General features: G+C 41.1%; 1 protein-coding gene across 1 annotated transcript in view; it reads left to right on the plus strand.

Moving 5' to 3' along the window:
- Positions 1-15515, plus strand: part of LOC125933170 (deleted in malignant brain tumors 1 protein-like) — a 183441-nt gene that overhangs the window by 85999 nt on the left and 81927 nt on the right. Inside the window, 3 exon segments of the mRNA XM_049646026.1 lie at positions 9862-10179; positions 10299-10328; positions 11035-11425. Coding sequence (XP_049501983.1) covers positions 9862-10179; positions 10299-10328; positions 11035-11425 — 739 coding nt within the window.

The following is a 15515-nucleotide window of genomic DNA, read 5'->3' on the forward strand; positions in this document are numbered from 1 at the left end:
GTGCTACCTGGGCAGGTAGGATGTAGATCATGAAGGAATAAAGGGAATCAATGGGGGGGGGGTGCTCAGATAGCCATATTCTGACAATTATTTGCCATTTCCACATTCCTGGGCCATTAAGATGATCGCACCATTAAGTTGCAAATGTGGCTGGGCCACTTTCTTCCTTCCACAAGAGTTAGCTTTATTTTCATTTCAGTTGTGTGGGTTTTAAGTTATTCTCTGGTATTGATCTTTTCATCCAGTGGAACTGCTGTTAAATGCACCACGTTAAGGAAATACCTTGGTAAATTATTTGTAGAGCTTACACAACTATTCAACGTATGTTCTTTCCCACTGGGTGGCTCTTGTGGCTGGAGAAGGGAATGAATACTTTTACATCCTAACAGTCACTTGAATTGTCCACCCTTTCTCCCTGCAGAGAAGGCACAGGAATCACTGCCAATGCCACAAGGTAGGAAGTATTTTCATGTTGACTTTGTAGTATTTGTCCTTACTTAATGCAAATTTTTAATGCAATTTTGGTTTTAAACCAAAAGGTGTTTTGTTGGGATTGCTGAACCAGATTTGGAGGGGGCAACATATTACATATTGTATACATAAACTATCCATGGATTGGTGTACTAGGAAGCTGATGAGATCTGAAATTAGTAAGCCCAGTGGCAACATGTTCGAGATAGGCCTGAGTACCAGCCCAGGTGTGCTTTGGGATGAGGGAAGGACAATGGGTTTGGCAACAGAAGGTTTAAGTTCCTGAGATCTTGGGCAAGCCACTGACTCTCTTATTTAAAGGGGATAAAAACACTTAATTTGTAAAGCTCCATTTGGGTTAAAAGGAGGTCATGTATGCAAAATGATAACAAAAGCCAAATTTTATTGAGTGTTAAGGATATTCCAGGCATTTTTCTAAGACCTTTGCCTGCATAGTTATTAGTTATTTGATTCTCTAATTCACGGGTCAGCAAACCTTTTCTGTAAAAGGTCCGATAGTAAATCTTCTGGGCTTTGTGGAAAAGATGGTCGCTGCTGCATTTCAGCTCTGTTGCTGCAGCATGAAAGCAACAGCCATAACAATTTGTAAACTGCTGGGCATACCTGTGTTTCAAAAAAAAAACAAAACTATTTACAAGAACAGGCACTGGGCTAGATTTGACCCCTGCTTTGACAAATAAATTCCAAGCACTTTGCATGCACGACCCATTTAATTTGCACAACAATCTTAAGAAGTGTGTACTATTGTAATTCCCATTTTACTGATGAGGAAATTGAAGCATAGAAAAGTTAATCAACTTGCCCAAGGCCATGAAGTTAGCAAGGGTCGTAGATCTGTTAGACTCTGATACCTTGCTTGGCTTTTATGGAGGGTTGGTGTTAAAAAACAGACTTCTTCTTCCCATTCCGTTAGTTTCTTGAACCAAAAGCCATCTCTGTTGCTCCCTTTCCCTCAATGATCACAACCAACACTCAGAAAATTCTGCTCCACTTCCCAAAATGTATGCTAAACCCATTAGCATCTCCCAACTCCGCTGTTACTCTGTCTCCAAACCTTCAGCATCTCACCCTCACTATTGCAACAAATTTCTAAGGGGTCTTCTGCATTGGCTCTTTCCCTTCCATCACACATGTAACCTGTTCCTGGCACAGAATCTAGAACTGGCTGATAAAGCATAAATCAGACCATTGCTCTTAACTCAAAACCCTCCAAAGTTTTACCATTATATTTGGAATACTGTCCAGGTCTTTTTCAGTAAGACTGCAAATTATCTAATCCTTGTCTGGGTTTCTGACCACTGAGAAAACACCTCATCTAGCACTGTGCTCCCCACTCGCCTTTGTCCCATCCCTTGAAACTGACAAGGGAGTGCTCCTGCTAGGGCCTTTGCACTGACTTTTCCCTCTGTCTGGAAAGCTCTTCTCTCAGAGTTTTCCTACCTGGCTCCTTGTAATCAGGTCTCAGCTAAAATATCACTGCTTCAGAGAGGATTCCTCTCACTACACAATCCAAAATAGACTCCCTCTCAGTCATGTTCTATTTTATCAACCTCTTGTTTGTCTCTTTGCAGTACTTACACCATCTGAGATTCTCTTTATAGTTTTCTTTTGTTCACCTGCTTGTCATATGTCCCTCCCATCCCACTTTCCAGAATGTAAGTCCTGTGAAAGCAGGAACTTTCAGCAAGTTTATGTCAGAACCAAGGACAGGTCCTTGTGCATAATAGGTTCTCAACAAATATCTATTGAGGGAAAAACAAAAGACACACGCTAGCACTCTGCCTCTGCTATAGAGTTGTTGTTGAAGACAAAGTGTTAGTCACTAACATGCTCAGTGGTCCTCAAACAAAGGCAATAACTCCCTTTGGAAGATACCACTTATCAGGCAATTCTGCCTCCTACACTTATTTATTAAATACAATTCCATTGTGCACCATGATTTCCATCTCTCTTCTAACTCCAGGAAGTTCAGAGCTTAACTGAATAATCAGTTCTAATAACTAGCTAAGAGTTTTGTTGGTTGGTTATTGGTTAAATTAGTTAGTAGGTTGTTTTTCGACTTATTTCTCTTTCACCCATATTGTCATTAAACTTGCATTCTTATTTTTCCAGTTTTGCTATGCAGATATATATATATTTTACTGTCAGTCATTGGAAACATGTAGTAGGGTATAATATACTCAGATTAATAGAAATGTTTACCGAGGGTCTGGGAGGTTGTATATGAACTACTAGGTCCTGTGGGAAGCATGAGCTGAGAAAGTAGGTCAGATGTGTGGATACGCCATGGTCATTCTGATTTTGTCCCAGTCGGGAGCCACTTCCCTAGACAGGCAGGTGGCCCCAAGTTCCAGGGGTAACTGGCTTGCTCTACATGTGTGGACATTCTGAAAAGCTAGCATCACATGTTAAAGCTATTACCTGTCGAGTCTCTTCAAAACAACCACATCAGCAAATACTTCTGAGATTCTATCATGTCCAAGGGACTGCATTTCACCAGGAATTCACTCTATTTTTGCATTTTATATTTTGGACCTGTCACATTAAAGATTTGTTGAAAATTGGTAAGTAAAATAAAGGTTATTCAATTTAATTGAATAAAAAAACATTTCAATTTATTTGTACCAATAGGTGATGGAAATTCAGCAACCACATTATCAGGTAAGAGAACATTTTTTTTTTTTTTTGGTAAGAGAATATTTTGGGGCTATTTTCCCCTGGAATATTTCTGATTACCCATCCAAATCCAGAAAAGAAATAAATGAAAGGGTTACTGTTGAGTGATTTTGCTGAGTGACTCATTATAACCTGCCCTTACTTGTGAGAGTATTAGGGTTTTGACCCCAATAGATTCACTAGCTTCTAAAAAAAGTCAAGTAACAATGCCATTGTTTTGAATAAATACTAGAGACAATTTTAAACACAGAGGATTTTTAATTGTCTTTAAGTTTCATTTTGGCCAGCTCCTCTGAGAATATCCAAACTCTTAAGTTTTATAAATGATATGTTTCAAATTTTCTTTGGAAGAAATATCATTTGTCACATGTAATATTTGCTTACTGTATGAGTTCTGAATAGTGGCTGTAACAAATTGACACAAATTAGTGGCTTAAACAACACAAATTTATTTATTATCTTGCAATTCTAGCATCAGAATTCCAAAACATATATCTCACTGAGTTAATATCTCACAGAATTATGTTCATTCTGGAGGCTCTAGAGGAAGGTACATTTCCTTGCTTTTTCCAGCTTCTAGAGCCATCTGCATTCTTTGGCTCATGGCCCCACTCCTGTATCTTCAAAGACGACACTGTAGTGACCTCAAATTTCTCCTTGCTTGTCTTCTTTTGCCTTTATTTCCACTTTTAAGAATGCTTGTGATCACATGGAGCCCACCTGTATAACCCAGGATAATGTCCTTTATCTTTTTTTTAATGTCTATTTATTTATTTTGGGAGAGAGAGAGAGAGAGAGAGAGAGAGAACAAGTGTGGGAGGGGGAGAGAGAGAGAGGGAGAGAGAGAGAATTCCAAGCAGGCTCTGCACTGTCATCACAGAGCCCAATTCAGGGCTCAATCCCACGAACCTGAGCCAAAATCAAGAGGCTGACACTTAACTGACAGAGCCACCCAGGCGCCCTGATAATGTCCCTTATCTTAAGATCGCTGATTAGCAACCTTAATTCCATCTGCAGCCTTAATTCCCCTTGCCGCATGACAGGACATGGTCACAGATTCCAAGGATTAGGATGTGGACAACTTTGGGGGGCTGGTATCCTGCCTCCCACACTTAAATACAATTCTGTAGTTGCTACTCTCAGTGGCACAGAAATGGACACATGTCTCAGGACGTGCACTGAAATCTGGTGACCCAGAAAGCAAACAGAGGAAAAGGTGTGATAGAAGGAAGAGGGGTAGCCTCTACCTGAGTCAATATGAAGAGAGAGGCGATGTTCTTGCCCACTGTCCTTTCTTCTGTCGGTGTTCCTAAGGGATATTGTAAGTAATTGTCAGGGTTACATATGGTGCAGAGGCAGGTCTGGAGGCAGGAGAGAATGTGGAATTGTGTGGATCCATGGAGAGTTCCCATGCTAGGGCAATACCTGTGCCACAGAGCCATGTCAGTGCTGGAACAGGCTGAGGAAGGAAATAAACAGAGCAAGTGAATGCAAGAACCAGGGGGTCCTGATGGTCCAGACCTCCAGCCAGCAATTAGGAAGAATATTAAAACCCAATACACATCATTCTTGTCACAAACACCAAATATCTGTGCCTGGACACCAAGTCTGGGAGAGAGGGGACACAGATGATTGAGCTGAGCTTCCACGGGGCTGAGGGTCAGCAACTGAGGGGTGATTCAGTCTCTCTATCACTTACACACTGATCACTTCAGAGTTGAAGCAAAACTGACCACTTTTGAGACCACAGGGAGTCCCTGGCTGGCCACTTCTTTCTCGAGTCATTGTGGGCATGGATGTTTCTTTATTACAGTTCTACCCATTACCGTCTCAACTCAGCTGTCTCCCGTGACTGCGGCACGTTCAACATCACCAGGTAGGACTCCCTCCCCCACCTGCCACCACCATTACCAGATTTACGGCAGCTCCTGTCGTGATAGTCAGCAGTTCTGCCACCACCACTAGACATCGCTGATGTTCTCTTTGAGACAGAACGATTTGAGAAGAAAGAGACCAGAGGACCCTAGAGAGTCAGGATTTCATGCTGTCCAGATTTGCTCTATGTTTATCATCTATAACTACAATTAGAAAACCTCGTAACACAAGGCTCCTCATTTCCCTTATTTCACAAATGTAAAGAGGAAGAGGAAAAAAGGTAAGGGTGTGAGAGAGAGAGAGAGAGAGCGATATTACTAAAAGCATCACCTCATACCTCTTGAATTGAAGAAATAAACTAGAGCAAAGACCTCATTCTTTGTATCAGTGAATCACATAAATAAGGGACACCTCTTCTTAGTTGTGGGGAATGGTGGTCACAGTTATGGGCCATTTTATTTCATCACTGTGCTGCTCGATGCTGACTCACCTGTAACTACGGACATTTCATTCATACCATCAAATAATCCATATTCTGACAATGCTGATGATAACCTTGAATAAGCCTTCATACCTGCACTGTCCACATAGCTGCTGAATCCTTGAAGTGCCGCTCGGCAGAACAGACAGCTGCCGTGCCTGTCAAACACACACTGGTTCTTTCAAAGGCATGGTGTGATAAAAGAACGTAAAACTGCTTTCATTGACATCTTTATATTGATTACATGTTGAAATGCTAATATTTTGGATATATTGGGTTAAATAAGATATATGACTGAAGTTAATCTCACCTCTTTCTTCTTACTTTTTGAAATGTGGCTACCAGAAAAGTGCAAATTATGTACGTGGCTTTGCACTTCATTTCTCTTGGACAGCATTGCCTCACGCCATGTCCGCCCCCATGATGGCCTGACGTGGATTTTCTTATCTAATCTTCCCAACTGCTGGGGAGGGAACTTCTATAATCCCCATTCTCTGAATGGAGGAACCTCATACTCAAATAGGTTAAATATCGTCTGCAAGGTTGATGGAATGATTAACGCGAACAATCTGACTTCAGAATCCTAGAGCTTAATCTCTGAACTACCTTAACTCTCTAAACCACATTAAAATCCTTAAACTACTAGAAAGACTGACTGGGCATGTTGTCTATTCAGAAACCATGAGGATCCGTTTGCGGAGAGAGAAGCTGAGAACAAAAGACTGAGCTAATCTCTGAGCCAGGGCTGCACTTAGTTTCTTACCCTTCCCATCTTCCACAAACCAGCTGTCCGTTGCCTATCGGTGGCCCGAGGACACCAGCATCAGCCCCCTCCACGCCTTGTCCAGTCCTTCCCATCCCAAGTGGCAGCAGTGGCTCCTTCTACTAGATTCTCAGCTCTGTATCTGTCCTCGCTCGGAGCTCCTATTCCTTCCTGAGAGTTGTATGTATGTACTTGCTCCAAAGACATGATCAGCTTCGCGGAGCAGAATCCATAGTTTTCTCATCTGTGACATTGTCCTCACCCCCACCCCTGCACACAGCACACACACACACACACACACACACACACACACACACACAGTCTTGAGACTGATGACGGCTGTCTGAAGGGCGTTCACTGTTTGTTAAATGAATAAATAAGTAAATGCTTAGATAAACGAGCCCCGTCTGGCTGGCCCTAGTTTGCATATCTGTATCTACTTCCAAATATTAATGAAAGAGAGGGCAGATGCATTAAGTTCTCAGATCTGGTGTCTAAGTAGCTAAGGATTCTTTTGAAACCTGAGTGGCATATTCCATTTACTTGCCGGTACAATGCTCAGAGCCAAGTGCTGGACCACTGGGTTTGGGGCCACTCTCTCCTACCTCCCAGCTGGGCGACCCTCACCAGTTTTCTCTACCTCTTTGTGCTTCAGTTTCCTTATTTGAAATGGGGATAATAGCTACGCACTTCAAGGAGTTGTAAGGAGTAAATCAATGAGTTTGTGTAGAGCGCTTGGTGGAGAGTGTGGCTCACAGCCATGCCACGTGAGTGTAGGCTTCAGTCCCTTGGCGTGTGTCCTGTGGAACTCAGGTGCTTCCCGGGCACCAAGCAGTGTTCAAGGAAGAGGGGTTGTGCTCCGTGACTGCTAGGCTGGGTGAAGAGGGTACAGCTTTTCTGCTCTTTGCTGATAGTCCTGGCCATTTTTCAAAATTCCTCCCCCAGCATCCAGCAACCCCCAACTTGCTTTCTATCTCTACAGATTTGTCTGTTCTGGATATTTCACACAAATGGAGTCATGCCATAAGTGGTCTGTTGTGTCTGGCATAATATTTTCAAGGTTGCTCTTCCCTTTAAAATTCCCTGTGTTGAACGAGTTATATAGAGCTAGTTGAATTCTCCTCCTGGAAATATGAAGCAGATGAAAAAAGTCCTTCTCTTTCGTATCCAACATCAGGAGTCATTTTCCTTGTATTGTTGTTTCCCGACAGCACACTCAACTTCCACTGTCCCAGAAGACATTAATCACCCAACCACATCATCAGGTAAGCCAGCCAGCTATGGTTACAACCACCAAAAATGGGTGTGATACTTTGTATTTGCTGCTTCCGCATTCGAGCCCACAGGAAGGATGATGAACTGAAGCTCAGGGCCGGGGAAGATTCACTACCAAGGGATCTAGGGACAATGTGATGCCAATGTCAGCTTCAACACCTGATTTTATGCTCCATGAGGATAGGGTGTTTTTGTTTGTTTGTTTTTTGTCCGTCTTGCTTATCACTGTACCTCTAGAAGCTATCGCCGTGCTTGGCACACAGTAATCACTCAATAAAGTTTATCGAGTCAATAAATGAATATAAAAGTGTTGCATGTGTGAATAGGCCATTTAACCCCTCTTGGGGTAACTTCAGTCTTGGCCAAGAACAACCCTGCTCGACAGTGCAGGTGCTGACTGGAGGCAAATCCCTCTGCTCAAGGACACAGGCATCACTCTGGAAAGTGCCAGTAGTCCCTCCTTGTACTAATATCCCTCCTCAGAAAGAAGTATTAGTATTTCATAGGTGAGCAAGGTAATGAAGACAAATCCTTCTAACAAATATTTTTTTCAGCCTCAGCAGATAATGAGAAGTTACTAACTCTCCTATCAGATAAGGCAACAATTCCATCACCAGTCCTTACTATCCAGTTGGAAGGTACAAACAGATGGGCCATATCGCTAGGTTATATGATGTCCTCCGTGAGCTCATCCAAGATAATCAGCATCCTTATAAATACAAACCTTTTTAGAACTTTTGCCCAATTCATCACTGACTTATTTTACCACTGTGGAGCACCTTATGCAGAACCAGGAGTTGATGTAAAACTAAAGAAAGTAAGATATTTGGGGGATCAGGATCACATTTAGGTGCTTTCTATCAGCAGCCTGAACTCGACTTCAACCTCATCAGAAAGTCATTCTTCATGAGCCAGTCCAGATGTTTTGGAAAGGTGTGGCTTAGCTAGTGGCTCTTCACAAGCTGTCAGCTGAGTTGTTTTCTGACATGTTGTCCTGTGTCCATCTCAGGAAGAGAAGTTTAAGTTCTAATCACTGTTTCCATGTTGTTCCAGTTCTACCTGTAGTCGACTCCTTGTCTTCCAGCCGCAGAGCCAATGCTCCTTGGCCCAGCCTATCAGGTCAGCAGTCTTCCCCACAGGATGCGCCATTGCTCTCGAAGACCCCAGGGGGTCACCACAACCAGGGAGGGAGCCTGGGAGCTACGGTAGAGGCCTCAGAGGTGCCTGGGGAAAGACCACAGTTACAGGAAGAGAGATCACTGCCTCCAGGATTTGTCTGGGCCCCCCACTGCTTTGGCACCTGTTCATCCTCACTCTCCTGATGATCCAGCAAAACTTTCTAAAGTTCAGAAAGTACAGAGATTAAGAAAGCACATAGCCATGTCCCCTTTACCTACGCATGACTGATGCTTACATTTTGGTATATTGGTTTTTCAGGCTTACCAAGAAATAAAGCATCATAAATAAATTTGAAGTTCCTCAAATTCCCAAATCCCAGTCTCTGTTCTCTCCTTCCTCAGAGATAAACACTGTCTTGAATTTTGTATATATCTTCATTTTTCATATTTTTACAAACAGGAATTCTGTGATCTCTATATATGTTATTTCATGTTTTTCTTTCACACAAATTACATTATTCCCCATATATCATTCAGGACCTCTTATTCTTTTTTTTTTTTTTTAACGTTTATTTATTTTTGAGACAGAGAGAGACAGAGCATGAACAGGGGAGGGGCAGAGAGAGAGGGAGACACAGAAGCTGAAACAGGCTCCAGGCTCTAATCTGTCAGCACAGAGCCCGACGTGGGGTTCGAACTCACGGACCGCGAGATCATGACCTGAGCCGAAGTCGGACGCCCAACCGACTGAGCCACCCAGGCACCCCAGTACCTCTTATTCTTTACTCAGTTATGTTTTTGAGATTCACCCATGTTGATACACATATATAGACACTTCACTGCTTTTAACTGCTGTTTTGTTATAGGGTTTTTTTTGAATAAGCCATTTAAATTATGCATTTCCCCACTGACAGAGATGCATTCTTTTAATTTTTCATTTCTGCCCTCTTGATGTCAAGTCCTAAAGCACCAGTGCATCATATTCCACAATCTAATCTGCTTTGTTAAGTGACTCATAAAAAGCACGTCACACAGTGGTCTAATCATTAAGTAATTTTTTTCCTAGAATGCTCTTATACATGTGGAATAACCACAAGAGTCCTCGTAATTTGTAAGCACGGCAAATAGGGCGAGTTGAATAGGGAAGTTTCAAAAACTTACCGTAGCTTTGGTTTCCACAGAAGACTGGGCCGTGGTGAGGCTGGTAAATGGCACCAGAAGATGCTCTGGAAGGGTGGAAGTCTTCTACCACGGCACCTGGGGGTCGGTGTGTGATGACGGCTGGGGTCTAAAGGAGGCTCATGTTGTGTGCCGGCAGCTTGGGTGTGGCCGGGCAGTGTCTGCCCCCCTGGGTGCCCACTTTGGCCCAGGCTCTGGAAAGATTCTCCTGGATAATGTGCACTGCAGTGGTAAGGAGAGCCACCTGGCCCTGTGTGCCCACGATACCTGGTTCACTCACAACTGTGGGCATGAGGAGGATGCTGGAGCCATCTGTTCAGGTGAGGGGTCTTTTTGCATTCTAAATGAGTCATGAACAGAATGGCTTATTACAGAAACTGAGCAATGAGCCAATGGCCCCTCCAGTGAGGGTGATGATTTCCTCTCTTTACACTAACAGGTTCTCTGACGACAAGCCCCTCCCCTCCAGGTAAGACTGACTTGGCCATTTCTATATCCTATTCTTAGTTCTAGTTCTGGCTGGCTTGAGGGTAGATCCCAGGCACCATTTAGCTTGGCGGAAAGCTGAACAGTGAAGAGCAATATTAGCAAAGAGGGAATTCAGAAATTAGCTAAATACCCAATCAGCCAGGTGCTGGAATCTTCCTAAATCAGAATGAAATTACCAGGCAGCCACGGGCAAGACAGGATACTTATGGGGCCATTGGATAACTGGAAAGGTCACTGATTTTGGGATAGTTGTCTATGACCATGCCCATCAGTCATCACAAACCACTTATTTGAGAGAAAATTGCCATTCACTTTCCAGAATAATTAGATCAGAAAATCATCCCTCTGGAGTCTGTGGGGCCTGATCCTTTCTAACAGGTGAAGACACCACATCAGTTGAAAATTTATGCTTATGTGCTTTTGGAGTACCTCTGCCATTAGGAAAAACCCTGGGGCCATTGAAAGCATTTCTTTTTTATCCTACAGCAGTGGTTTTTAAACTTTATTGGGTGTTAGAATTACCTGCAGGGGTTATTAGAACAAGGATTGCGGGGCTGCCCCTAGAGTTTCTGATTCAGCAGGCCTAGGGTGTGGTGTGAGAATTTGCACTTCCAGAAAGTCCAGGATGCTTATTCTGCTGGTCTGGGGACCTCACTTTGAGAACCACTGTCTTAAAAAGAAAGAAGGAATCCTTTTTATCCTAATAAATAAAAGCAGAATTATCATCATCTCCATCACAATTATCATTCTCACCATCGTCTTCGTCATTATCATCATCACCATCGTCACTGCCATCGTCACCGCCGTTATCACCATTGTCATTGTCATCATCATTGTCATCACCATCATCACCATTGCTACCGCCATCACCATCGTCATCGTCACCAGCACCATCATCATCACCACTGTCACCATCATCACCACTGTCACCATCATCACCTTCGTCATTGCCGTCATCATTGCCATCATCACCATCACCAACATCACCATCATCACCATCATCAATGCCATCATTATCCACATCCTTGTTACCAACACCAATGCCATCACCATTAGCAGCAAAAGCTACTCGATCTAGTAAGCCAAACTTCGTATTAATGAATCACTTCTCTGGTTGTTTTTAGTTGATGTGATTTTAATGGTTATGTATATGCAAAGTTAAACATCCAAGCAAGAAGATAGGTAAACTATTGCAAGCTTATGGATATTCATTATTACGTAAGTAATCAGGTCTCTGTGGATGAAGCATTTTCCATTTATAGCCAGGAGCCTGAGGTGGTTGCACTCATGGCCTCCTCTTTATCTGATAGCCACTGCCCTAATCCAAATCCTCATCACCTCTTCCTTCCTGGATGAACACAGACTTCTCCTAACTGGCTTCCCTGCCTACAGGCTCCCAACATTATAGTCTATTGTTTACATGCAATCAGTTACTTTTCAAAAATAAAAGTCAGACTTATGGAAATTTAACCTACAGTAAAGATCACCATGTAGTTCAAAGAATTTTGATGAATGTTTGCAGTTGTATAAACATCACTACCATCAAAATATAAAACATTTCTACTACCTTAAAGAGTTTCCTCATGCCTCTTTCTATTCAATCCTTTCTCTTAACCCCAGGTCCTGGCAACTACGCATATGATTTCTGACCCTAAAAAAGTTTGACTTTTCCAGAATATTATATATTTTAATCAGACAATATGTAGCATTTTGTGTTGGGCTTGCTTACATAGCATAACACTTTTGAGATTCACCCATGTATCTCCAAGAATCAGACATTCATTCTTTTACATTGCTGAGTAGTATTCCACTGTATGGATGTGACAAATGTGTTTATCCATTTGCCACTTGATGGATATTGAATTTATTTTTAATTTTTGACTATTATTAATTAAGCTGCTTAAAACATTCATATATAGATTGCAAACTATTTTCCAAGGTGGTTGTACCATTTTGCATTCCCACTAGCAACATATGAGAGTTACAGTTGCTCAACATACTTGTCAACCCTTGGATTCTATTTTTTGTTTGATCATTATAGTCTCCTCTCCTATAATGAGAATGATCTCTCTTTGTGGTTTTAATTTGCCTTCCTTTGATGACTAGTGATACTAAGTACATTTTAATGTGTTTATTTACATCTCTTCTTTGGTTAAGCATCTGTTCAAATCTTTTATCTTTTTTTGTCTTATGTTGTAAGACAGGTCTTTATATATTAAAGAAATATAGAAATATTATATATTATAAAATATTGGGTACAAGTATTTTCTCAGATGTGTGTTTTGCAAATGTTTTCTCTCAGTCTACAACTTGTCTCTTCATTTTCTTAAGTCTTTTTTAAGGAGCAGAATTTTTAAGTTTTAATGAAGTCCAATTTACCAAGATTTTTTTCTTCAGTCAAATGTGTTTTTATATTCTAAGAAATCTTCACTTGCCCAAAGCTCTCAAATATTTTCTCCTGTTTTCTTCTATAAGTTTCATAGTTGTAGGTTTGTCATTTAGTTCTATGATCCATTTTTGTTGATTTTTTAATATGGTTCAAAGTATTTTTTTCCCCGTATAGATCTCTAATCATACCAATGCCATTTGTCTAAAAGACTCTCCTAACGCCACTGAAATACCTGGCACTTTTGTCAAAAATAAAATAATCATTAATACGTGAGTCTATTTCTAAACTCCCTCTCTTGTTCCACTGGTTTATGTTACTATTCTCATGCCTGTGTCACATTGTCTGGATTCCTGTAGCTTCAGACTAAGTCATGAAATCACTTTGTTCTTTTTTCTTCTTTTTCAAAATTGTTTTAGCTAACCTAGGCTTTTGGCCTTTCATATAAAATTTTTGAATCAACTTGTCAATCTCTACAAAAAATATCTGCCGGGATTTTTAGTTTAGATTATGTAGAGTCTATATATATATTTGAGTCTATATGTAAATTTGGGGGAAATTGACATCTTAACAATATTGAGTTTTCTGATCCATCAACACAGGACATCTCTTCATTTATTTAGGTCTTTCATTAACTCAACATTTTTTTATGTTTCTATGCTCAAATTTTGCCCATCATTATCAGACTTATCTATAGCAATTTCATGGTTTTTGATGTTGCTATAAAAAGGTATTTTTAAAATTTTCTATTTTGGTATTTATCTTTGTGGCTAGTGAGTTGTTTCCCAAAACAATGAAGTATTTATTGACTTGGAGACATGATGACAATTGTTTAATTTATTCATTCCTTAATTTATTAAGCTCTTTCTTATCCATTATCATACTTGATTCCCAGTTTTACAGATCAAGAAACAGATATTCATGTCTAACGCGTGGTGAAGTGAGAATCAGATCCCAGATTAGAAGAATCCTGTCTTTAGGCTGGAAATTCACTAAGCTCTTTAGAACTGGCTTTTATATTTCACCAAGAGATACCAGAAATTTGTTTGCAGTGCCAGAGAACTTGCCCTTTTCTCAGCTTTAGTTGTGTGTCTGCGAGGTGCTAGCTATCACTAACCAATGTTTTCTTTTCTTTGTAGCTGCTGAAATAACAATGGAACCCATTACCTCTGAGGAAGAGCAAACAGCAACAGGTACTTAAGAAAGCAGCTTTTTTTTGAGTTTATACTGAAGCTTTATATCTTCTAATTTATTCAAGTTTACAAGTTATTTCTAGAAATTGGAAAAAAATGTAAATTTAGTAACAAACATTGCTAGGAGTCTCCAGTCCCTAGCAGCATCCTTGAGGTAGCTAAGTAAAGATGTTTCTGAGAATATGCTCCCAGAACTACAGATCAACAGCATATTAAGATGAATTGCGAGCGCTAACACACGTGACGCGCACGCGCGCGAGCGCGTATACACACACACACACACACACACACACACACACAGGTTCTATGGCCCAATGAATTTAGGAAACATTGCATTAAACAAATTAAACAGGTGCCTTTGCTACAGGACGTCTACAAGTCTTTAATATACAATTAACTCTATAAAATCCCCACTAGAGGGCGCCTGGGTGGCTCAGTAGGTTAAGTGTCTTGAGTTTGGCTCAGGTCATGATCTAAGTTGGTGAGTTCGAGCCCCGCTTCTCTCTCTCTCTTTCTCTCTGCCCCTCCCCCCGCATCTCTCCCCCTTTCTGCCCCTCCTCCACTCATGCACACTTTCTGTGTCTCTCAAAAATAAATAAACATTAAAAAAGGTTTTTTAAATCCCCACTAGAAGTCACAGCAGGCAATGCTCATAAAATATACTCCACCCAAATCCCCTTTCCCTTATGTATCATCTCTTAGGAGGTTCTCTGCATAATATCAGTAAGGAAAATGTAAAATCTGAGTATCTGGGAGTAATACATATGCTACCACAGTATTCTAATCAAAATAAAATGCAGGGTGCCTGGCTGGCTCAGTTGGTGGACATGCAACTCTTGATCTCAGGGTTGTGGGTTCAAGCCCCACGTTGTGTGCAGAGATTACTTAAAAACAAAATATTTTTTAAAAATTAAAATGCCTAGTTCCTCATGTCTCTGAATGTCTGAATTGAAGGTCGCTGTCCTCCAATACCCATGCTGCCTAAAACGAGCTCTCCCCACATCTCTTCTGCCCATTTCTCAAGGTAGGGTCCCCTGGTCTCCACAAGAAGTCATATCCTGCATATTTGTATTTTTTTTCTTTTGACATCCCTTATAATGCACCTCATATTATAGTTACTTGTACACAGATTCTAGCTTCTGACTGAGTTTAAGACTTCTATTTATTTTTAAAATTTTTAAAAGTTTATTTATTTATTTTGAGAGAGAGAGAGAGTAGAGGAGGGGCAGAGAGAGAGAGGGAGAAAGAGCATCCCAAGCAGGCTCTGTGTTGTCAGCGCAGAGCCCAATGTGAGGCTCGAACTCACGAACTGTGAGATCATGACCCGAACCTCAATCAAGAGTCGGACGCTTAACTGACTGAACCACCCAGGCACCCTGAGTTTTAAGGCTTTTAAGTCAGTTTCTTTGCATTGAATAAGTATTTGTTATTCATGGTGGCACACAGCATCATTAATTTGCAGAGGCTTATTTTATTGCCTTTAGGTCTCCTTAAGTATGATGTTCTTAAGTTTATGTTCTGTTTCTTAAAGACTTATTTCTACCGAGCCAAGGATTCAAGGATAAGTTTACCACGAATATCTAACAGA

This window comes from Panthera uncia, chromosome D2, assembly GCF_023721935.1.
Source record: "Panthera uncia isolate 11264 chromosome D2, Puncia_PCG_1.0, whole genome shotgun sequence".
NCBI classification, from domain to species: domain Eukaryota; kingdom Metazoa; phylum Chordata; class Mammalia; order Carnivora; family Felidae; genus Panthera; species Panthera uncia.